The sequence below is a fragment of the Lynx rufus genome, unplaced genomic scaffold (genome assembly GCF_022079265.1).
Source record: "Lynx rufus isolate CCGP_SWC_20201006 ecotype Redwood Valley unplaced genomic scaffold, mLynRuf1.p SCAF_29, whole genome shotgun sequence".
In the NCBI taxonomy this organism is placed as follows: domain Eukaryota; kingdom Metazoa; phylum Chordata; class Mammalia; order Carnivora; family Felidae; genus Lynx; species Lynx rufus.
The window spans coordinates 5078089-5101183 of record NW_025814844.1 but is presented as its reverse complement, the minus strand read 5'-3'; the positions used below and the strand labels follow the sequence as shown (position 1 = coordinate 5101183).

The following is a 23095-nucleotide window of genomic DNA, read 5'->3' as shown; positions in this document are numbered from 1 at the left end:
CAGACTTCCCACGTGGAGACTGCTGTCTTCTCAGTACCAAGGACTTTCCACAAAGGATCCGTTCAGCCCTCTGAATCATGGCAAATATCTGAAAATCTGAATATTTTACAAATATCTGAATGTTATCAACCTGTGGGTCTGAGTTTCCCCAGTAGATTTCATCATGTTGCTGTAAGTCACCATATTCTGGGTCTAACGTTTCATTTTTAAATTAAATTAAATTTTCTCTTGTAAGCCATGGTTTCTCTATGAAGTTATTAAGGTGTTGATTAAAAAATATATGATTGCCCCCTCATAGGTAGCATTCTAACAGATGTATTTTATTTATTTCGTGTATATTTCTATTTTGTTTTTATACATTTGTCTAACTGGTGTTTTGCGGGGGGGGGGGGGTTGCTAACAAGGTGCTGAGTACTTAGTAGGTCCACGATGAAGTCGTATTAATGTGTTAATTACTTCAGGAGTGAATCTCAAAACAATGGGTTTTCAGAGTATAACTTCATTTGCCAGCATGGCTTTATTCTGAACGTGGGGCTGGTGACTATTTTGCGTGGTTAAGTGTCCGGCAACATAAACCACTTATACTGAAGACAAACTTAGTCCTAATATCCCTTTACCCATGGGAAATAAAAATGTACAGTCTTCTTGTAGTTATTCCTATTAGAACCCTGTATTGTCACCGACTTTGTGGGTGTGAAGAGTTGGAGTGGGAATGTAACTGGGGGAAAGTGTCCCACACTTCCCCACTGTAGGGCGGGTAATACGACTTATACCCGACTGATGGGCAGCCCTGTGGAGGGTGTGCATCCAGAGACAGAACCAGAGGATGGAAGGCTTGGCGGGAACAGCTGGGAGCCAAGCCAGGGAGCACATGTCGGATGGGAGTCTATCCGAGTTGTTCCTGGGCCTTTCTCCCCTCCATCACAATTCCCTTTCCCTTTCCACTGAGGCTGATTTCCACACTCTTCCCCCTCCTCCCCTAAATGGGTCCCTGCACGACCCCTTTCTTACTCCTCCCTTGGGACATGTTCCTTTCTCTCTTCAGTCCCTGTTACATTCATTTGCCTGCACTGTAAGCTGCTCGTTTGGATGCACGACCTTATTTGCTGCTTCACAGATGCACGGATTTGAGCTCAGGCTTTTCCAGGAACTAGCCAAGAGACCTCCCGCGAGTCCGTGTTGTCTCCATGGGCCTCGGCTTTCCCACCTGGGAAACGGTCTCCAGGGACACCTCTGCCTTTGAGATGTGAACTCCACGAGAACAGAGACAGTGATAAGCATGGCGGGGTAGGAGTGCGTTTCCCACTTGCAGTGATTTCCAGCCAAGGAGCAGTTCCTCAGCCTGACTCCTTCCTGTCTGCTGCAAGCTCTCCTTTCAGCGAACTTCCACTTTTCTCTTTCAGGGCTGGGAGAGGGTTCTGCCCTCCTTCATCCTGACAGCAGATCCCATCCCAGATCCTTAGAGAAAAGTGCCTGGAGGGCTTTCAAGGAATCACAGTGCCATCACATGCTCAAACATCTCCACAATGGCGCCAGGATCACTGTGCAGATGCCACCAGCGATCGAGGGCCACTGGGTGTCCACTGGGTAAGAGGGCCAGGGCTGGACCGGGCCAGGGAGGGACCAGAGAGCACAATGTCTATGGAAGGCCTTTCTTAGGGTTTCTCAGATGCACAGAGACTCTCTCCTATCTGCAATGGTGTAGGTGTTATCTAAGTTCTAACTAAAAGCCAAGCGACACTTTGAAACTCTGGTTGGTAAAGAAACAGAGCTAAGTACTGTAGAAATCTTAGCTAAAGCAGAGATGTACCACTGTTAACCAAGGGGTGTGAGTGAATGGGTCCTTGTTTACCGAAGTCTGTGGGACCACTCGTGTATGAAAAGAAACCATTAGCAAGTGAAATTAGGAGTCTGTGTTTCACCAACCCTGAAACATGACTTGCAAGGTTCTGATGGTCTAAATATTCTAGCCATATTCTGGTAATTTAATATACGGCTTCAGGGTTCTAAGAGTACGTGAAAAAGTACTCAGGCTACCTCTACTAGCCAGGGCGTAGATCTTGGACTCTTTTCCAGGTTGCAGAGCTGAGATTTATCCCAGTTTGAGCTCTGGCTTATCTTCCATTAGAGCTTTTAAAAATAGCCTAGAGGCAGACCTGCAGTTTTTCCCCTACCCATTAAATTGTTGAGAATTAACAAGGCTCACTCTGGGATCTAATCACTTCTCCCTTGCAGCCTCCAGGTACCTTGGGGAGGGATCAAATGCACACAGAGAAGACAAAAAAGGAATTTTATAAGATGATGAAGACCCAGAGGTTTTATTTTTTTCTAAAGATGGGGTTTCTTAAAATAAGGAGATGGTAAATATTTGCACAGCCTGAACGCGATGTGCTTTTAATAATTTATCATTTTATTCAAAAAAAAATATTTATTGATTGCACAACTATTTACTGTGTGCCAAGTACTGTTCTAGATTTTGTGTACATAGCAGTGAACAAAACAAGACATGGTCCCTGTCTTCAGGAATTTTTCAAATAAACATGCAAAGAAGTGCTATGAAGAGGGAAAAAAACAACAGGTGCTAAAGGGGAATACCAGGGACCTTATTTTAGGATGGGGGTGGGGTCAGGAAAGGCTACCGAAGGAGAGGACACTTGAGCTGGGATGTCGTTAGCTGTGCAAAGACCCAGGGAAGAGCTTTCCATCTGGAAGAACTAGCAAAGGCTGGGTTGGAGAAACAACTGACCCAGAATCCTGGTAGCTGAGGTGCAGTAAACCTGGGTGTCTGATCTGGGGAGAACAGCTCCAGAGGAGGCTCCTGAGGCGGGCAAAGCCAGCCAGAGCACGTCTGTCCGAACTGGACTTACCATCCAAGAGCAGAACTGGAAGGTCTTTGACGAGTTTGCAGCAAAGACCATGCTTTCATACGAGGCACCCTGGCTGAGTGGTAGAAAAGTGATGTGAGGTTGACCAATTAAAAGACGCAGCAGGTGCATCTAGCGGCGAGGAGGCCTAGGTGAGGGAGGTGGTGGGTCCGTGGAGTGTGGAGGACTTGAGATGCTCAGAGCGCCGAGCTCTGGAGCCCCCCGAGGCACACCACCACCAGTGCCCAGATGAGCAGTTAAACTGCATTTACCACTCACGCCAAAGGGAGCCTCCTTCCTAGGGGGGAGGAGCCTTATGTCTGTCTCCTTCCAAGCCGTCTCTGCAGACTCTGCCGAGTTCCTCTGAGTGCCTTCTGTGCATGCACCCTCATCGGACATTCACTGACTGCCCTCCCCAGAGGGAGGCGCCCGCTTGGAGTAATGTTTACCTCTTTCCAGTGTGTGAGCTGAAAAAAGGAAATGTTAGCAATTTTGAGAAGCACGGGCCTTTGAGATTTCAGCCCCACTGCTTGATTTAGCGATGCTGGATCTGCTCAAACCAAAATTATTATAAATAACATATAGTAAATACTATAGATATAACATGATATGTGATATATTGTGTATCACATTGAGTTCTGATATTACATTGTGTATATATATATATATATGAAAAAATGTGTGTGTGTATACATACGTATATATATATATATATATTATATATATATATACATATCACAGATTGGAGCAGGTTTATAAGGTCAAAACTGATGACATGTAAGTCATGATATAACTGAGAGTGGGATCTAGCAGAGGGTTACAGAGGACGGAGTCTTTGGCTCTTTGGCCGATGTGTTGAAGAAACTCTCCAGCATTTCTCTGGTGCGGGCTGTGCTGCAGAGACAGGAACTGGCCACAGGTACAGCGGTGATCAGTTCCTGTGAGCCATTTGTGCCCTGTAGACCTCATCCAAGTATTTCCGGCCTAGGAATCCAGCATTTATCTAAAGCCACAGCATAAAACCATTTTGTCATTGTCATTTTGTCAGCACAGACGGAAGGGACCCTTATATCTGTTGTTATGTTAGCTTTGCTTTTTCACTAATGGACCCTTTGTTTTTCCAGGAGAGGGAAAATTAATTTTCACTAGATGGGAGGGTGAATGTGCAAGTGCCTCTAAGTGACTTCTCCCCAGACCGGATTCCATTTCAGGATGACAGACATCCAGCACCTGCCTGCTCTAGACAAGGTCCATAAAAGGGAATTGTTCAGGAAATCAACTATTTTTGCACTAGCATAAGGATACTTCCTTCATAGGCCAGCACTAGACTCTTCCCTCGTCCCACCAGAAAGGAAGACACTTCTCTGCAGTCAGGCCCCCAGGTGGAAGTGAGGCTGGCAGGATTGGGCTCTCCTGGCTTGTTCATAAAATGAATGAAAGAATGTGGTGTAGAGAGATCAGGAACACAGACCTGCAGCCAGACTGCCTGGATTCCTGGTCTGCTCCTGCTACTGGCTGGTTTTGGAGCCTGGGGCACATTCCCTAATCTCTTGTGCCTTGGTTTCTCCAGCTGTGACATGGAAACAATGCTACTTTCCTCAGAGGTTGTCGTGAGAATTCAATGAATTGGTGTCTCTGAAGGCAGAGAGTAATGTCCGGCCGAGTAAACGTTTGTTATCATGACCATGATTTCTTGACAGGGTAACGAATCTGTTCCGCATGCCTTTGGGTTTTAAAATGCCTTCCTTCCCCTTTTCTCCTCCAGCTGTGAAGTGAGGTCGGGCCCAGAGTTCATCACAAGGTCCTACAGATTCTACCACAACAACACCTTCAAGGCCTACCAGTTCTATTATGGCGGCAACAGGTGCACGAGCCCCACCTACACCCTCGTCATCCGGGGCAAGGTCCGCCTGCGCCAGGCCTCCTGGATCATCCGCGGGGGCACTGAGGCCGACTACCAGCTGCACAATGTGCAGGTCGTCTGCCACACGGAGGCTGTCGCCGAGAGGCTCAGCCAGCTGGTGAACCGCACGTGCCCCGGCTTCGTGCCCGCCGGGGGCCCCTGGGTGCAGGACGTGCCCTATGACCTGTGGCGAGAAGAGAATGGCTGCGAGTGCACCAAGGCCGTGAACTTCGCCATGCACGAGCTGCAGCTCATCCGCGTGGAGAAGCAGTACCTCCAGCACAACCTGGACCGCCTGGTGGAGGAGCTCTTCCTCGGGGACATCCACACCGACGCCTCGCAGAGGATGTTCTATCGGCCGTCCAGTTACCAGCCCCCGCTGCAGAATGCCAAGGTACCCTGCAGCTGACCGCCCTCCCGGCCTACGGGCTGTTTGTTCTTTATTAAGTAAGATGAGTGGCCCGCAGGGAGACGTGTCAGTGGGGCCCAAAGCGCCCCATGAGAGGAAGCACCCGGCGTCATGGGGGAGATGTGGAGGGCTGCACGGGGAGGCACGCGCAGCAGAAGCAGGAGACCTGGCTGGGCCACCACCTTGCTCTGCGACCAGGGGCTGTGGTTTTCCTGTTGACATGGGTGGTGGTAGTGGGGTTGTTGGTGTGCTAGGGGATCCTGGGGTGGTTATTCTAGAAGATTCATAAGGCTCTGTTTAGCTCTGACCCTCCAGGAATATCTTCTTTGATTCTAAGAGGAAAGCATAAAGGGAATTCGGAGATGTTATAACCACACTTGGGAGAGACAACGACAGCAATGATCCCAGCCCTGGAGGAGGCGGAGGGGTGCCTGAGGGAAAGCGACAGGGCTCTTGTAAGGCTGTGGTCTTACACCCACCCACGTTACTGCTGTCAGTCTTCACAACGACCCCTTGAGGCAGATGTCGCCACCCTATTGGGCTGAAGGGAGAGGCAGCAGAGATTCAAGGGGTTGTCCTTTGCCCCAGGTCACCCAGTTAGGGAGGTTCTGCACTGGAACTTGAACCCAGCCCTCTTTCTCCAGACCCCACATTCTTTCCATTCGACTAAGTGAAATGTAAAGTCACTGTAATCACCAGGGAGGACGGAGGGGGGCAGGAAACAATTAAAACCTTATAATGTTCTTTTCTTGAATGATAGTCCAGTAATTATATTTGGAATTCACAAAGCATTTCCTTCCCATGGGCTCAGAATCCGTGTCAGCCTGTAACATGATCGTTTCCACCGCAGAAGTTGGGGAAGCTCTAGACAGGGAGGGGGTGCAGAGAGGGTGCCAGGGGAGATTTCTCCAGTGCTCCCCTGCATCAGATTGGCTTCTGTGGAATCTTCTCTAGAACAATGATTTTCTAAATGAGGGGCCCCATTTGACTTCTGTTTGACAGTTTACTCATTATTTTTCATCTTTTTTTTTTTTTCTTAGTCCTTTGAGTTCATTTATGACTGGTAGAGATATCCCAGAGTACTTTCCCTGCCAAAGACCACTTGGTGTTATCTTCTATTTATCTGTGTTATTGTGAGCTCCTGTAATGAAAGTCGCCTTTATTATAATTGTGGGAAATCTGCTGAGGAAGCCCACTTGGCGGAGGCTGCTTCCTCTAGATGCGTCTCACCAGGGACTGTCCCCACGTGTGAGGTGAAGCCAGACGGAGGGCCCAGGGCCCCAGACGCTCCCTGGGCTCACGGCTTGATTGTGTCCTGCCGTAAGGTGCCAGACGCACTGAGGAGGAAGAAGTGAGTTAGGGCAGTGAGGGAGAGGGTGGCCTTTCCTGCCTGCCTTCGTCCCAGTATCTGCCTGGGATCCCCCAGCACCCCTCAGGATGGGGGAGGAGCTGAGAAGCTGAAGCTCCACTCAAATGCACATCACACAAAGGCATCCAGAGGACAGTGGCACCTGGGCACAGGTGCGGTTTCTGGGGAGATTTTTAGGAGTCACGGGCTCCCAGTACCATCGCGGGACCCTTCCAGGTGGAAGTGTCATCCAGAGGCGGTGCTGAATGCTGCTGCTAAACAGCACTTCCCTCCTTTTTATTTTTAATGTTTGTTTAGTTTGAGAGAGCATGTGAGTGGGGTGGTCAGAGAGAGAGGGGAAGAGAGAGTCCCAAGCAGGCTCCATGCTGGCAGCACAGAGCCCAGTGTGGGGCTCGAACTCTCAAACCGTGAGATCATTACCTGAGGTGAAGTCAAGAGTCGGATGTTTAACCAACTGAGCCACCTGCTGCCCTATGAATAGAACTGCTCTTGATATCTCTGGTGTGAGAGAGCAGCAGGGTAAGGAGCTTTCCTCCAAACATCTGGCTTTCTCTGAGTACAATCTAGCCAACTCTTCAACTATCTATGGTAATGAGAGGTAAGAATGTCATGGCCCACAGATAATCCAGAAACGTTATGCAAGCCAAGAGCACCAACCGGGTCCCACTCTGAAGCTTTATGAAGATCTGCTATGCACAGAGAGTCCTTTTCGTGGCGTGCTCACCCACCAGTAGAGAGACACTGCTCAACAACAGACAGCCAAGAGGCAGGAGCATTGAGGCAGGGAACTGAATATGGAGGAGGGAGTCCGAGGGAGGAGGCTGAATTGCTGTGGGAAGAGGCAGGTGCAGCCCTGGAGCTGCCCGAGCTGGAGTCTGGTTGCTCTGCTGTCTGCACCTGACCTTGGGCTGATAGCTTGCACACATTCAGGTTCAGATTCCTTTCCCTCAGCTTCAGATGCCTATGGAGGCTCTTTTTAGGACTGAAAAGAAAAACAGATTTAACCATAACACCTTTCTCTTCTTACCTCTGCCCCCTCACTCTGAATTTACTGTGGTACTTGTGGCATGCCTCATCAGGAGGCCTGACAGGTAAAATCAGTATTCCTAAGACTTACAGCTCTGGAAGATTCTCTCCCACTCCTTCCCAGACCTGTAGGAGGGATTTCTCATGCTGTCAGTCGACTCACTGAACAGAGCCTGTCTGTTGGGAGGGCAAAGGCACACACTTGTGGTTCCTGGAGGAAAAATGTCTTGACTGTGAGTTATTACCATTGGCACAGGGACTAAGGATGACAGTTGTAAGGCTGACCTTAGGATTTTTGTAAACAAAAAAGTGGGAGACATGCTTTTTTTTTTTTTTTTTTAACACTGTCTGGATAAATTGATGAGAATATGGACTTTGGAGGTGGTAGCCAATCCTGGAATCCTCTTCTGTGTCCATCAGCTGCGGGGTGTTGGTTGTGTCATCTGACCTTCTGAAGCCTTAGTTTTTCTTCTATAAAGTGGTAAGACTATAAGAATCGATTGGATTGGTCTGCAGAATGCTGCCTGCCATCTGGAAAGGGCCCTCCACCAATGCTCCTTTCTCCCCACTCCTGGAGTAGGTAGCCCTTCTGGGCAGGTGTCTCCTAGAGGGATGACATTGACCACGGGCCTCCAGGTGTTTGATGATGACTCACTATGAAGCATCTCCTTCCATTTTCTGCTCCCTCCCCTGCTAAGGCAATTGTGAGGACATTTACCCAGATTCTTAAGACATAGATCCTGTAAGCCCCAATCCTAATGCCCTGATTTAAGAAATTTTAAAGGTAGAAAGAACCTTGGGCATACTGTTAAGAAGAAGGAGGAGGGGGAGGGTGAAAGGGGACGGGCAAGGGGTGGAGGAAGAAGAAGTATAGAAGAGTATGAACAGTATGATACCACTGTGTAAAACTACTAATGAAGGGAGAACAAGATAAGCTTACAGAGGGGGCAGTATTTCTGGAAGGGGACGTGAGAAACAAAATGATTGTCTCCAGAGAAGGGAACAGTTGGAGGACAGTTGGACGGAGCCTCAACACTGTATACCTTTTTGTACCTTTTGCAGTTTGTGCCATGAACCCGTATTATCTAAACAGAATCACCATGCAAACTTACAATGAATTAGGAAAGTTAGGACCCTGAGGCTCAGAGGAGTGCAGTGGCCACAGCTAAAGATGGCGGCAGGGCTGGGAGGAGGACCCAGGCAGGCGTCCAGGGCCGATGCGCCCTGTCCACCGCCTCGACTGCCAGCCCGCGTGGCCAGGGGCGTCCTTCGAAGGCCAGTGAGGTCTGTGTGGCTCTGGGAGCTGAAAGGGCCCATTCTTCTCTTGTTGTCCCTGGCGTTGAACGTCTTGGCCTGCAGCGTGCCGCCAGGTCCTCAGGAAGTTTTTAGATCCTTCCCCAGGACAGCTACGAGAAGAATAAACGGACTTGGCCATTGGTGCCTTTCCAGACTCGGCGCAGGCAAAGCCCCAGGTGCTCCCTGCCTGCTGGCCAGTGGCGGGTCGCCTCACCCGCTGGGAACGGGAAGGAGGAGGGCTGGGAGCACATCCGGAGAGACCGCACTCCCCCCGCCACCCGCCTCTTTGAACTCTTTGCCTCCCCCTAATTGCCGGTCCGTAGAGACCTGGCTGAAAATTAGTTTAAATGCTAAATTGAGTTTGAAACCACTAGTCTCAGCCCCTCTGGAAACGGGACACCGTGTAAAAATAGAAACTTTAAATCAACTTGTTTTTCTAAGCTTTATACAGCTTTGCTGTGAGGTTCAGAATCCTTTGGCAAATACATTGCCTTTGAAGAGAATCAGGTGTGCCGGGAGGATTCTTTCAGGATGAAATTGGCTACCCTTCGCTACGAAAAATCAGGGCTGCATAAAATAACCCCGAAAGGAGAGGCTTTGCCTGAACTGAGCTTAACATCAGGGCAGCTGTCACCCTCTGCCTAGATTTTTTGTGCAGTTGAAGGGTTAGCCAGCCGAATTCTTTCAGTGGTAGAATCAAATAGTAATTAAAAGCAAATGATTGCCCGGGAAACGCCAGAGCCTCAGGATCAGACTTGTAAGCAAATGGAATTGGTCTTTCGCCAAAATCCTGCACTGATTTAGCCACAGGGTCGTAAATCAAAGGGGTTGTCTGAAACCAGACAACTTTCCGCAAGCCGCGTATCTCAAGTATTCTGCCCCAGCACATGCATAGCACATCGGAGGAGGACAAGCACCGAAGTGTTTTAAAGAGTAGCTGAGGACTGAAAAGGAAGAAGGAAATACTCATGGGCTTTCTGTCCTGAATTCTGTAGAAACTTCTAGACTGTGAACGAGCATTCGGTTTTGAGGGAGCTTGCTTTTCCAAGCCTTTTCAGAGTATGTGAGAAATACAGAGACTTTCTGCTATCTGTGACATCAGAGAGACTGGGGACCAGGGCCGTGGGCAGCGCACTTCTCGGGCCAGCTCCGGGAGATGGCTGTGCCGTGGGAAGTGGCTCCTCCTTAGGCATGTGCTTGGCGGGGACCCCGGACGGGTGGGTGAGTGGGTGTCACGGAACTAACAGTTGAGGGAGCCGTGCATGGTGTTTGTGGAAGATCTCGTGTTCCTTCTCTTCCCGCCAGCGTAGGGAAAGGAGACGGGCTTCGTGGAGGCGACAGGGAACGGAAGAGGTGATAGAGGACCGGAGAGCTCAAGGAGTCATGACCTAGGAAAGCCCGTCTCGCATTAAGGATGAATCCTAAAGAGAAGCGTGGCCCAGCTCGCCGGGGCTGGGTGTTGCAAATGTTGCACATCATAAGGGAAGACAGAGCTGATGACCGGGGTTGAGTGATGGGGTCTTGACTGTGAAAGGGTTGCCTGTGTGGACCTTTTATTTGGGCCAAAGTATGAAATGCCATACAGTTGCTCTGCCTCACAGCTGCTGGCATACATTTTTACTGCAGAAACAGTTCATTACATTTCTTGACTCCAGAGTGTTTCAGCAGATAAACAGACATGCAAGGTTGCTTTATTTAAGGAGTTAGCAGACCAGGAAATACTTGTTGTCAGGGACGGAACAAGTGGTAAACATTTCAGCCCTTAAAAGGCAAGAGAGGGGCGCCTGGGTGGTGAAGCGTCTGACTTCGGCTCGGGTCGTGATCTCGCGGTTCATGAGTTCCAGCCCCGCGTCGGGCTCTGTGCTGACAGCTCAGAGCCTGGAGCCTGCTTCAGATTCTGTGTCTCCCTCTCTCTCTGTCTGCCCCTCCCCTGCTCACAGTCTGTCTCTCTCTGTCTCTCAATAATAAATAAATGTTAAAAAATTTTTTAAAAAAGAAAAAAAAAAAAACCAAGAGAGCCCAGAGGACAGAGTGAGAGCCTGGGCGTGCCAGAAATCAACCATCCACAAAGTCTGTAGGAAGCCCATTCTGTGGGAAGAGTGGAAGGGGGGTGGACCCTTGGATGGGCCAGACCTTGGGGTCTGCTGGATTTACAGCAGATTTAATTTAATTATTACAATGAATCTACTTCAACTATTTAAGTGAATTTAAATTGATAAGAGTATAAGAAACAAGCAAAAACATCTATGAGAAATGTTCTTCTGAAACGTTTTTGAAGTCATTTGTTTCAAAGAACCAGCCTCTTAGGGCCCTTTACATCTGGCTGTTGAGTCTGTACATAATGTGTACGTGTAGGCAAGGTGGAGGCAAAATTGTCTTTTGTGTGATTTGCTGATGTTTTGCAAACTGGAAAGGCCTTTGTGGGCTAACCTCTCAGATTCTAGACTTCTTAGAGAACGCGGTTCTAGGAAATGAAGGGTTGCTCCCAGAGACACCCCCCTCCCCGCCCCCAAACATGTGCCCCTTCTAAACTCCAGGATGCAGACAGTGTGGAGTTGACTTCTGGCTCGGGAGACAGATGTGATCCGTGAGAGTCCGCAACCCACCTGGCCTGTGTTCTTCCATCCGCCTTCCATCCCCCGTCCCTTCGTGGGCACCATCAGCCACCGCTTGTGGCCCCGAAAGCTGCTGTTTTAAGACACAACAGCTGTGACCGTGGCTGTTCCCCTTGCTTCCTCCTGAAAGCAGAATCATCATGACTCATTGAGGTGGTCAGAATGAGCCCAAGTTCACAAACTCCTGGGATCCCAGATCTGAAAAGCACCCAGTGAGGCCCCTTCCACAAGATGGTCAGCTCTCATTTGTGATGAATGCTGGCCTAATCTATTCATATTGTTAAATAGCCGGTGACCGCATTCAAGCAATCAGGCTGTCACTCTCGAACCTTTATCATACCCTCCGTGCTCCCCCCAGATGTCACGGGAAGTCGGAGAAAGGGAGAGTACTTTGGTCTTAGTTTCAAAAGGCTTGATGAAGTTGTTCTCCAGTGAAATGGAGAGGCCCTGAGAAGTCTGTATGTGTAGGAATACCTACAGTAGAAATTTAATCAAATGTGTGGAGATTCGGAGTTGTAAAAAAAAAAAAAAAAAAGCTTTCAGCTTCAGTCATTGGCAGGTTTCTTCCTGAGAAACATGAATGTTTTTTATCCCATGGAAGAAAACTCTGTGAAAGGAACTTTCCATCATCTGTGCCCATTTCTCCTCTTTGAGCAAAACTTTTAGACCAAGAAATGTTTTATTCATCCTGCTTTTCTAGTTGATCTGTTCACAGCAAGATGATATCAAGTAATTTCTTCCATTCTGGGAAGACGCTGGAAACAAGTGGATACTGTCAGCAAATGTTGTCGACGCACCAAATCTCTCCAGAAATAAATATTGGCAAGGAACGAGAGAAAGCCTAGAGAATCCCTATCAGTCATCGGCCAGAGAAGACCTTTACCCAGGGACCCGAGTCCTTGACAGGGAGACATCTGTTCTTTGCAGGACCTCAGCCTAAGAGACAGCCTGGGGCCAGGGTGTAGCGCTCAGCAAAGCCCAAGACCATATTATGCTCCAGATTCTACTTTTGGCTTGTAAAGTCATCTGGGCCATGTTATTCTATCTCTCTGTGCCTTGGTGGCCTCATCTATGAAGTGTCCCCGTGGTCTCTTTGAAAGGTTGTAAAGCTAAGGGGATGGTGTACTTGAACCTCCTCAGAATCAAATGTCCTGTGTGTGCAAAGCTGCCCTTAGCTGACGTGTTGCCAGGGCGCTGGGCAGGAGAACAGAGTGGGCAAAACCCCACTCTTTGCCTAGAACATTGCTCGCTTATGATGTTGAAGGTTTATCTTTCATTTTTAGAGTAAGTTTGGTTGTTTTCTTTTACGATGTTAATTACATAGGGATCTTTTTTTCTCCCCTCCTCCTTCAGAATTAAAGCTTTTTATGGTTGGTGGAAAGAGTAGTAACAAGGAGACATATTCTGGTCCCTTTGCTTTAACCTTCAGATCTTTTGTGTTCAGAAACCCAGACTTCAAAGCAGCCCTTTCTAAGAATCAGGGAGGGGAGTGATGTAGAAAGAAGCCCAGTGGGAGAGCCTACAAACCGACAGCTTCTCAGAGGAGAATCATGTATCAGAGTGTGGACCAAAAAAGAGAGCAATTCCATAAAGCAAGTGATATTCCATACTACACATGACCCTTCATGTCGAAAAACTCTTCTCATTTAGTAGTGTTGAAGAGCTGCGATTTAAGGAAAGCATCCTGAAAAAGAGAAACGTTAGAGCCAGTACAGTGTATAGGTCTTAATTTCTGCTTCCCCATCATTGTTCCTATAGGCCTTTTGGGTTTTATTCAAGCCGAGGATGGTGGGAATGAAGAGCACAAAAATCTAAAAATCTGTCCATAAAACAGAGTGGTTTCCCCTTTACCTAACCATGACTAAAACTGGTCTCTTGGTGATAATATCCACAGAGAGGTCAAAAATCCCACCCCTGTTTGCTACATCTTTGGTTTTTTAATGCCTTCTCAAAAGTTGTTATCGAAAGTTACTAGTCGGCAATAACCAGAAAAGCAACCCTGTTAAAAAATGGGCAAAGGACTTGAATAGACACGTCTCCAAAGAAGATACACAAATAGCCCATAAGCACACGAAAAGATGCTCAACATCACTCCTCGTTAGGGGAACACAAATCAAAGTACAACACACCATACCCATTCGATGGCTGTTATCAAAAAGAGAAAAAAAATACCAGTTGGCAGGGATGTGGAGAAATTGGGACCCTTGTGTACCGTGCGTGGGGGTGTAAAATGGCGCAGCTGCTGTGGAAAACAGTATGGTGGTTCCTCCGAAAGTTAAACACAGAATTACAGTGTGATCCAGAAATTTCACTTCTGAGCACATGCCCAGAGTTCCTGAAAGTGGAGTCTTAAGTAGCTTGTACACCTGTGCTCATAGCATCGTTACGCACAGTGGCCAAAAAATGGAGTGTTCGTCAACAGATGAATGGATAAACAAAGTGTGGTCCATACATATGTTGAGATACTATTCGGCCTTAAAAAGGAAGGGAATTCTGCAACATACTGCACCATGGGTGAACCGTGAGGGCATTATCCTAAGCGAGATAAGCCAGTCCCAAAAAACCAGTAAGTTCTGTATGCTTTCACTTGTGTGAGGGACCTAGCGTCGAGGGAAAGTACAAGGGTGATTGTCGAGGGCTGGGATTGAGAGAATGGGGAGTTGTTGTTTCTTGGGTACCGAGTTTCAATTCGGGAGGACGGAAAAAGTTCTGGAAGTAGACGGTGGTGATGGTTGCACAACCGAGTGAATGTACTTAGTACCACGGAGCTGTGCACTAAAAATGGTTCAGATGGCAAGTTGTGTGTTATGTATATTTTACCACATTTAAAATAGTTTAAGAATTTGGCAAGATCAATACCTAAGGGCCAGGTTCTTCCCATTGTGTCCCTAAATTCTCACCGACCCAACTCCTGGACGGCGAGCTTCCTTTGCTTGTGGCCCGCTTTTCTCTGTCGCCAAACAGGAATTCTTCCTCCAGGTCCCCATCTCAAAGGTCAGGACCCTGCCCCACTATTCTTAAAAATGCCAAGTGGACTCCAGGTGCTACCATGGCACCTTTCTGGAACCGCCTGGGCCAGGCTGGACGGTCCTCTTTCTTTCCAGAGCCGTCTTCCGCACAGCTCAGCATCCTTGCCTATTACAATAGGCCTGGGCACCAGAACGCTGCTGTCCTGTCTGTGAAATCTCAGGGATTTGGATCTGAGTACTGGGCTGGTTTTACTCAGACTGTGTGGGGCAGGGGCAGGGGACCAGGGACAGCAGGTATGGTTTGGTAAAGGTGCTGGTCATGATGACACTTGTTAGCAGTTAAGAGGCTGCTTCCTCTTCATATGTGTTACAGACATTATGTTCACTTTGCATCCCAGAGTTTGAGTATCAGAACCCCATTCCAGGGTAAGAAGTTTGGATTCTTCCCCTCCTGATAGTTGACTAAGAAAATACATAATGACAAAACTACTGAGTTTGGTGGTGCTTTATTTATTTATGTTTATTTATTTTTTATTTAAATTTTAGTTAGCCTACAGCATGATACTGGTTTCAGGAGTAGAATTCGGTGACTCATCACTTATATACAGCACCCAGTACTCATCCCAGCAAGTGCCTTCCTTAACACCCATCACCCATCTAGCCCATCCCTCACCCACCTCCCTCTATCAACCCTCAGTTAAGAGTCTCTTGTGATTTATTTCCCTCTCTCCTCCTTTTTTCCTCTTCCCGTATATTCATCTGTTTTGTTTCTTAAATTCCACATGTATTTGTCTTTCTCCGATTGACTTATTTTGCTCAGTATAATACATTCTAGCTCCATCCACATCGTTGCAAATGACAAGATCTCATCCTTTTTGATGGCTGAGTAATATTCCATTGCATAGATATACCCCATCCTCTTTACCCAGTCATCAGTCAATGGACATTTGGGCTCTCTCCATAGTTTGGCTATTGTTGATAATGCTGCTATAAACATGAGGATGCCTGAGTCCCTTTGAAGTTGTATTTTTCTACCCTTTGGATAAATACCTAGTAGTACAATTGCTAGGTCGTAGGGTAGTTCTGTTTTTCTTTTTTTGAGGAACCTCCATACTGTTCTCCAGAGTGGCTGCACCAGTTTGCATTCGGTGGTGCTTTAACTACATTTTTATCTTATCCACCCTAACCTGTGTTTGCACCTATAGTGGGAGACATGCCTTTATTTAGTCTTCCTGTCAAATGCCGTGCATGCCTGCGATCCAGCTCCCTGGGCCTCATCTGAGAAGTTTCTCCCCAAAGTGATTCTGGATGCACTGAGTGGGAGCCATCTTAATCTACTGCTAATTTCTTGCAGCAGTTATGCAAGTAGAATGACCCCCATTTTATACATTAGGACATTGGAATAGAGATTAGTAACTTGCCCAAGGTGACCAGCCGCTCAGCCGGCAGTCACTGCTGAAAACATGGGGCTGGCCCGTGGCTCCCAGGACCTGGCCAGAACTTCTCCTTCTGTGCACAGAATGTGGAACAGATGCATCGGGACCCCAACACAGTGAGGACTTGGCCTTCATCTCACTCTGTGGTGGCCCACTTGATCTTACCATCTACAAGCCATAATCGGTATTAGCAAAGGAAGCCTTCTCTCCCCTCAGTGACAACTCTAGGGTCATCTAACGAGCACAGTGACAAGTTAGTGAGCCTTGAGTTCTCCCTGGAGGAGAATGTGGAGGGAGGGCAGCTCCCTCGCTCTCGGAGACATCCGAGCACTTAACCAAACAAGCGCAGGAACATCACGCTGAGTCAGTGCTGGAAATGAAAAGTCTTTGGGAAGTTGGATTCCTGACTTTGGGAAACACATGTGTGCCCTCCTGGGAGTTCCTACCAGTCCCTGTTACTCGGGCCTGGGGCCACACCAGTGAGCAGCTGCACACCCTGGGCCCCGTGGCTGGGGGAGCCCCAGGCCGGTGTCCGGGAGCTGTCCCCCTGAGAGCGGGCCACAACTGTCACCCTCCTGCGACGGCACTGATTAGATTTGCCTCGTGCTTCTGTCCGCTTTGCCACAGCCAGTGTGGGAGGGAGAATTCCGGAGAGACGCTCTCCACGGCCAGGGGCAGGCAGCCCCTGGCACACAGGCGTCCTCTGACTGAGGTCAGATAGCCAGGCAATGGCGCGGGTGCTCAAGAACCCAGCTCTGCTGTCTTCTAGACCGTGGCATTTTGAGGGGAGCCCTGAGCCGTCTAGGCAGACAGCATTTATGTGGCTGGCAGTCCCTGGCCACCTCTACTCACTGGAGGTTTTCTAAGCCACAACCCTAAACAGACGGCCCTTGTCCCCGAGGCTCTGTTAGCGTTCTGAAGCAAATGCAACAGGGAGGCGCTCCTGGAAGAGCCGCAGCTATCTTGCACTAATTAAGTGGCTTAAAGCTATAAAGCAGGAAGCAAATGAAGAGCCCATAAACCTTGAAACCTCGGGGCCAGCAGACACAAATGGATGTGCGTGCTGACTTCTCAGAGGCCGCTGCTCTCGCCCTCTTTCCGGCCTCCTCCTTTATGCCCTCCTTTGAAAGGACCCCTGCCTTACTATGCAGCTCCCCTTGTCATCCCAGCAATTAGAACGTTATCCTTTTTGTGTGTGTTATTTTGTGTGTCTCATCATTGTTTTTAGTGGGAAAAAAAATCTGTCAAATACACACACAGAATTTCCATCTTAACCATGTTAGGGTATCTGGTTCGGTGGCATGGAGTACGTTCACACCGTTGTGTAGCCGTCTCCCCCATCCATCCGCAGAGTTTTTTCATCTTCCTGAACTGAAGCTCTGTCCCGGTCAAACACTAACTCCCCGTTCCGCCCCTCCCCCCCTCCCCCCCCCCCCCCCCAGCCCCTGGCAACCACTGTTCTCCTTTGTCTCTGACTTTGATCACTCTGGGTCCCTCCTAGAAGTGGAATGGTACAGTTATTCATGCTTTTGTGTCTGGCCTATTTTTTATTTACATTTACTTAATTTTTGAGAGAGAGAGGCACACACACAGAGCACGAGTGGGGGAGGGGCAGAGAGAGAAGGAGACACAGAATCGGAAGCAGGCTCCAGGCTCCGAGCTGGCAGCGCAGAGCCCAACACAGGGCTCGAACTCACAAACCGCGAGATCGTCACCTGAGCCAAAGTGTGTCTGGCTTATTTCATTTAGCGTCATGTCGTCAGGGCTCATCTATGTTGTAGCGTGGGTCAGAATTCCCTTCCCTTTTCAAGATTGAATAATATTTTGTTGTATGCGTGGACCACATCTTGTTTATCCATTCACTCGTCAGTGCACATAGGGTTGTTTTCATCATTTGGCCATGTGAATAACGCCGCTGTGAACACGGGTGCCATCTCCTCAAGACCCTGGTTTCAGTTCTTCGGACTATAAACCGGAGGTGGGGTTGCTGGATCCTACGGTAGTTCTTTTCCGCAGCAACTGCCCCGTTTTCCATTCCCACCAGCAGTGCACGAGGGTTCCAGTTTCTCCACATCCTTGTCAACACTGTTAGGCTCAGATGTTTCTCAGAGTAGCTGTCCCAACGGGTATGAGATGAGGCTCGCCTTTCTGAAGTCAAGTGTCCAGGTCGTGTGATAGGATTCTAAAGAGAGTACACATCACGGCTGAAATAGACAAGTCCCTGATGTCGGTGCTCACAGGTGCACTCTTGAGCCCACACCAGTGCGTACACACACCCACCGCGACCCTCCTGTCTGTGCCCAAGGGCGTAGCTCCAGGTGTCTCTTGGGTTCCCAGGTGGCTAGTAATGGTGCCTTGCCCGGCCCCACTGGTGAGCCTCACTTGAAGGAAGCGTGTGTGCGCTGCTCTGTCGTGGAGACAAACGTCTCTCCGTGTGTTTGTTTCTTGGCTCCAGAACCACGACCACGCCTGCATAGCCTGCCGCATCATCCACCGGTCAGATGAGCACCGCCCGCCGCTCCTGCCCCCCAAGGCTGACCTGACTGTCGGGCTGCACGGCGAGTGGGTGAGCCAGCGCTGCGAGGTGCGGCCCGAGGTCCTCTTCCTCACGCGCCACTTCATCTTCCATGACAACAATAACACCTGGGAAGGGCATTACTACCACTACTCCGACCCCGTCTGCAAGCACCCCACCTTCACCATCTACGCCAAGGGCCGCTACAGCCGGGGCGTGCACTCCTCCAGGGTCATGGGAGGAACTGAGTTTGTGTTCAAAGGTAGGGCTCCCGCCTCGACTCCCAACGGAGCAGCCCCACGGGTGAGAAAGTGGGCAGTTTGGGGACATTTTTGTCCAGGCAGAGCCTGAGGGAAAGGGTTTTTCTTCTGGTAGAGATGTTGGGGGAGATTAGGCAGGACTTTCTGCTTCAAGCTCATCATTTGCCACAGCCTCTGAGGTCTTCTCTGCTCAGAATGGGGCCAACAGGAGTGGCTCAGCCCATGGGCCACAGTGCTGGAGCCGCCCATCCCGCTGTGCACCGTGTCAGATGTGGTCAAGGAGCATGTTCTCCTAGTAATGAAACCTCAGGTCTGCATGTTTCCTTTCTTGTGCACAGCTCATGGCGACTCAGAGCTGCCCCTGTGATAACATCACACTTACTTGCTGCATTCAGTGTGCTTTCTTGAGTGGGCAGTAAAGAGCAGGTGTTAGTCACACCGCAGGTGCTCCCACAGTTGTCCTTTCCAGCGCTGAGTTTGTCACGCGCTTAAGAGTTGTCATGTGCTTGGGTTGAGGAGGTTTGAGATTTGCAATGATTACCTAAGCGAGGAAGGTTAGGTGAGGGGTGAAATTCACCAGGCTGTTATCAGCAAGGGAGGCCTTGTGGCCTCTATTTCTAGAATCTTTTAGGCTTGTACACCTTTTTAAGATGGAGTCAGTCATGTCATTGACAAATAAAAGAGAGGTGGCCCAGAAACTGGGTGTGACCCCTTCTAGGATGGCATTCCGTGGTTCAGTCTTTTTAATGTGAAGTATTTCTGCTGACCCAGATAAGTCCCAGGGCATCTTAAAAACCCTCCGCTTAGAGAGAAAGATTTTCTCCAGGAAATATGGACCTTTGCTAGATTTGGCCAAGAGAACAACCATGTCTGTCTGATTCCACCCCGAAGCTGCCTTGGGATACATAAAATATAATCCCCTGGGGTCTTTCAAACACAGCCCTCTCCAAGCGCTGGGATTTTTTATTTAATGCGTTTACTCACATTTTCCTTGCTCGCAGCCTTATTTTAGTTGCCTGATCTATGGGCCAGTATTAATTTCCAAGACTGCTAATTAGTATAGGTGTGTGACATGACAGCAAAACTAAAAACCTCCAAACCTTTCATAAAAATAAAATTCCAGTTTGCGTCGAATATTTGGTCAATCCCGAAGAGTCAGTGTTCCCAAAGACAACTCCTTGGAGACCCTCCGTGTGACAGTTTGATTTCACACTAACAGGCAGTCAACCACAGTCTGGGCTCCGCATTTATACACCAAATACAGTCTACCTGCATTGTATTCAATGTGATGGCCATTCGGACCAACACGTTGAACTCTTTCCACCGGGGAATGCTTTTAGGGAGGCCGCGACAGGTGGGTGGCTGCGCGGGGTCGGGTTTAGAGCAGGTGGCCTGTGCAGACAGAGTGCTTTCTTCACCGCACGCCACCCCCTTAGAGTCACCACCCTGTCGTCTCTCCTTCTCAGTGAACCACATGAAGGTCACCCCCATGGATGCGGCCACAGCCTCGCTCCTCAACGTCTTCAATGGGAACGAGTGTGGGGCCGAGGGCTCCTGGCAGGTGGGCGTCCAGCAGGACGTGACCCACACCAACGGCTGTGTGGCGCTGGGGATCAAGCTACCTCACACCGAATACGAGATCTTCAAAATGGAGCAGGATGCCCGCGGCCGCTATCTGCTGTTCAACGGCCAGAGGCCCAGCGACGGGTCCAGTCCGGACAGGCCTGAGAAGAGAGCCACCTCCTATCAGATGCCCTTAGTCCAGTGTGCGTCTTCTGCGCCCAGAGCCGAGGACTTCTCCGAGGACCACCGGGGTCACCAGTATGGGAGCCGGGCGCCAGGGAGGCGCGCTCGTCCCCTGCTCCTGGCCACGCTTGCTGGCCTTTTGACTCTCCTGCAGTGGCACGTCCTCAGATAGAAGTTGTTAAAAAGCTATATGTTTTTCCACACCAGGATTCCTTACAACTTACAGGTTTTCTTTACAAAAAGGAAGGACACGTCTTGTGATGCACTTGAATGGCCGAGAACTGTGGCTCCTTTTCTGCTGTCCGGCCCCCTCCCTCCCGGCCTGAGTCCTGAGCAGCGCTGTTTGAAGTTCCTGCTTTGAACTCCGTCCATGGGATCCCAGGCCTGGGTGCCTTCTCAAGAGTAATTGCACTTTAAGACCGCAGAGAGTGTCGAGCTAGTGTGTGTGGTAGAGGGGGCAGGGTGACAGCTAAGTCCTCTTCTTTTCTTCCCTGTAATTATTATTAAATTTCCGAGTTAAACTTAAATGGATATCAAGCTATGGCGTTTTTTGCCACTATACCGCAGTCGCTTCCTGTCCTCCCTCAAAACTGCTTTACGACCTGGGAATCCAGAGTGGAGTTGGTTTGGAACTGCAATCAAGACACCTTTCATTAATAAAGAAGAGACTTGGGTGTAGATATGTACATAGGGAAAGACACAGGGTTTAGCTTAACCACCTCGACAGCCTTTATGCAAAAAAAAAGGAGGGAATCCAAGCTTTCAGATATTGAGATATTGAGATATTGATAATTAAAGTTTCAACATAATTTAAAGTATCATTGTTTTAACTGGTGGGGAAAGGAGACTCGGTTTCTGGGTGGCTGCAGGACGCACACTGCTTTATTCCTGCTCCGTTGACGAGGGCGGTTGAGCAAATATCAAAAGCAGTACAGACAGGAACAGTGACCTCTGGGATGGTCACAGTGTGTTAAATGCCACCTTACTGATAGAAAGTGCCTGTTCCTTCCACAGTTGCCTCTTCGTGGGACCGTCGTCCTGGCTCATGGTGTTTCTGGTGAGGGGCGACCAGACGTCTTCACTCTGCCATCTCTGCTAACTTCAAAGATGACTGTTCAGAGACCACGCTTTGCTGTTAAGGGGCCTGGCCGTTCAGAGAGTGCAGTGAAGGCACCCTCACGGGGGGGCTGCACTAGACCCTCGACTCGTGTGAAACCCAGGCTCTGGGTAAAGCCGCTTTCTCGTCGGACATGCCAGCTTGACTCGATTTCTGTCCTGCTGTTGCCTTGGCCGTGTGGCAGAGAGTCTCAGGGTCACCTTCTACAGAATCTGTGAGCATCTTCCTCACAGGCACTGGGAGGGCGCCTGAGTCACGTCTGCCCATTACTTTGGATTATTACAAACGGTGCTGTCTGCACACCAAGTGCTATGATGGAGGGAAATAGCAAGTCACTGAAAGCCTGGATGCAACCGGAAGTGAGCATCAAACCATGATCAAGGTCAAGAGTCATACTTGTATTTAAAAATTAACTTTATGAAATGCTGTAGCATTCAGGATGGTGATAAGTTAAATGGATAGCATGGAGCACCAAAGTGCTTTATCTTTAGAATATATTTTAAGTTGTGGTGCATACTGAGGGGGTTTATTCAAATGCAAATACTAACTTAAATGTCTGCCAAGTTTCATAAACAAAGATGTCAACGATACTCCCACAGAATACATTTTGCCTGTGGATCTATTTAATACTAATGCTATCTTTAAAGGATACAATAAAATTATGTGGAAAACTATGTTCACCGCTAAAGAATACCTCAGTGATTTGCCATAAAAGTGATAGATTTATAGCCATTTAATTCACAGCCATTCACCTAGACTTAGCTGCTCACACTCTTAAAAAGTACACAGACACACACACACACACACACACACACACACACACATATCCAAATACATAGGTATTAACATGCATACAATGTATGTGTATGTATATGTGTCTTAGGGACAAGGTGGCATTCATGTGGTCATATCACTTTCTGATACTCTATACAGAGAATGGCCAGTATAATTTATTCACAAGTTATCAACCCAGTTAGGTGTATGCCTGTCACTTGCTGTATCCCCCACATTTATCACATCTTGTCTTGGTTATGACATGCTAACACACATAAGGGTTAGGAAGTTAGTAGCAAGCAGGTCCACGTGTAAATTCTAGGTTTGGTGAAAGAAGTAAGTAAATAAAGGACGGCTCTTCCAGACTTCCCTGGCCTGCTACAACTAGACTTGCTCCCTTCCTGGGTAGTAGCTGATGATGGTCAGGATCAGGAAGTTGTTCCTTGGGCAAGCATTGTAAACTCCAAGTTGACCTTGGACTCAGAAGCCTCCTGGAGCCTCCAGTCCCCCACTTGTGCGGACATGACAGATCTGGTCATCTGCTGAGAGTAGTAGCTGACACCGGGCCCAGTGTCTGTGATGTCCATCCCGCCATCCTGAACAGTCTGCGATGATGCCACAGTGCCGTGGCAGCCCACGGGGGTGACTCTCAGCAGTGCCCAGTACCAAGGACGCCTGCAAGAGAGGCTGGGGGTCAGGGCATCCTCAATGGGGCTTTACACACACCTTGTAAACATGACTGGATTAATGTAAGTCCTGTGATTCCTGGTTGAAGGGACGGCTTTCACAATCATAA

The 23095-nt window shown here is 48.8% G+C and overlaps 1 protein-coding gene across 2 annotated transcripts in view; it reads left to right on the top strand.

The window, feature by feature from the left end:
* APCDD1 (APC down-regulated 1) overlaps nucleotides 1–22199 on the top strand; it is a 33832-nt gene extending 11633 nt beyond the window's left edge. Inside the window, exons 2-6 of one of the 2 annotated variants that reach the window (XR_006964207.1) lie at nucleotides 1404–1587; nucleotides 4630–5161; nucleotides 18343–18664; nucleotides 20129–20810; nucleotides 21423–22199. Coding sequence is in view for 1 of the 2 variants with exons in the window: in XM_047090324.1 (XP_046946280.1) it covers nucleotides 1404–1587; nucleotides 4630–5161; nucleotides 18343–18664; nucleotides 20129–20580 (1490 nt within the window). In the remaining variant the exon portion in view is untranslated. Of the gene's footprint in view, nucleotides 1–1403; nucleotides 1588–4629; nucleotides 5162–18342; nucleotides 18665–20128 lie in introns of both variants that reach the window. The other variant, XM_047090324.1, reaches the window with a different exon arrangement.
* The last annotated feature ends 896 nt before the right edge of the window (nucleotides 22200–23095 follow it).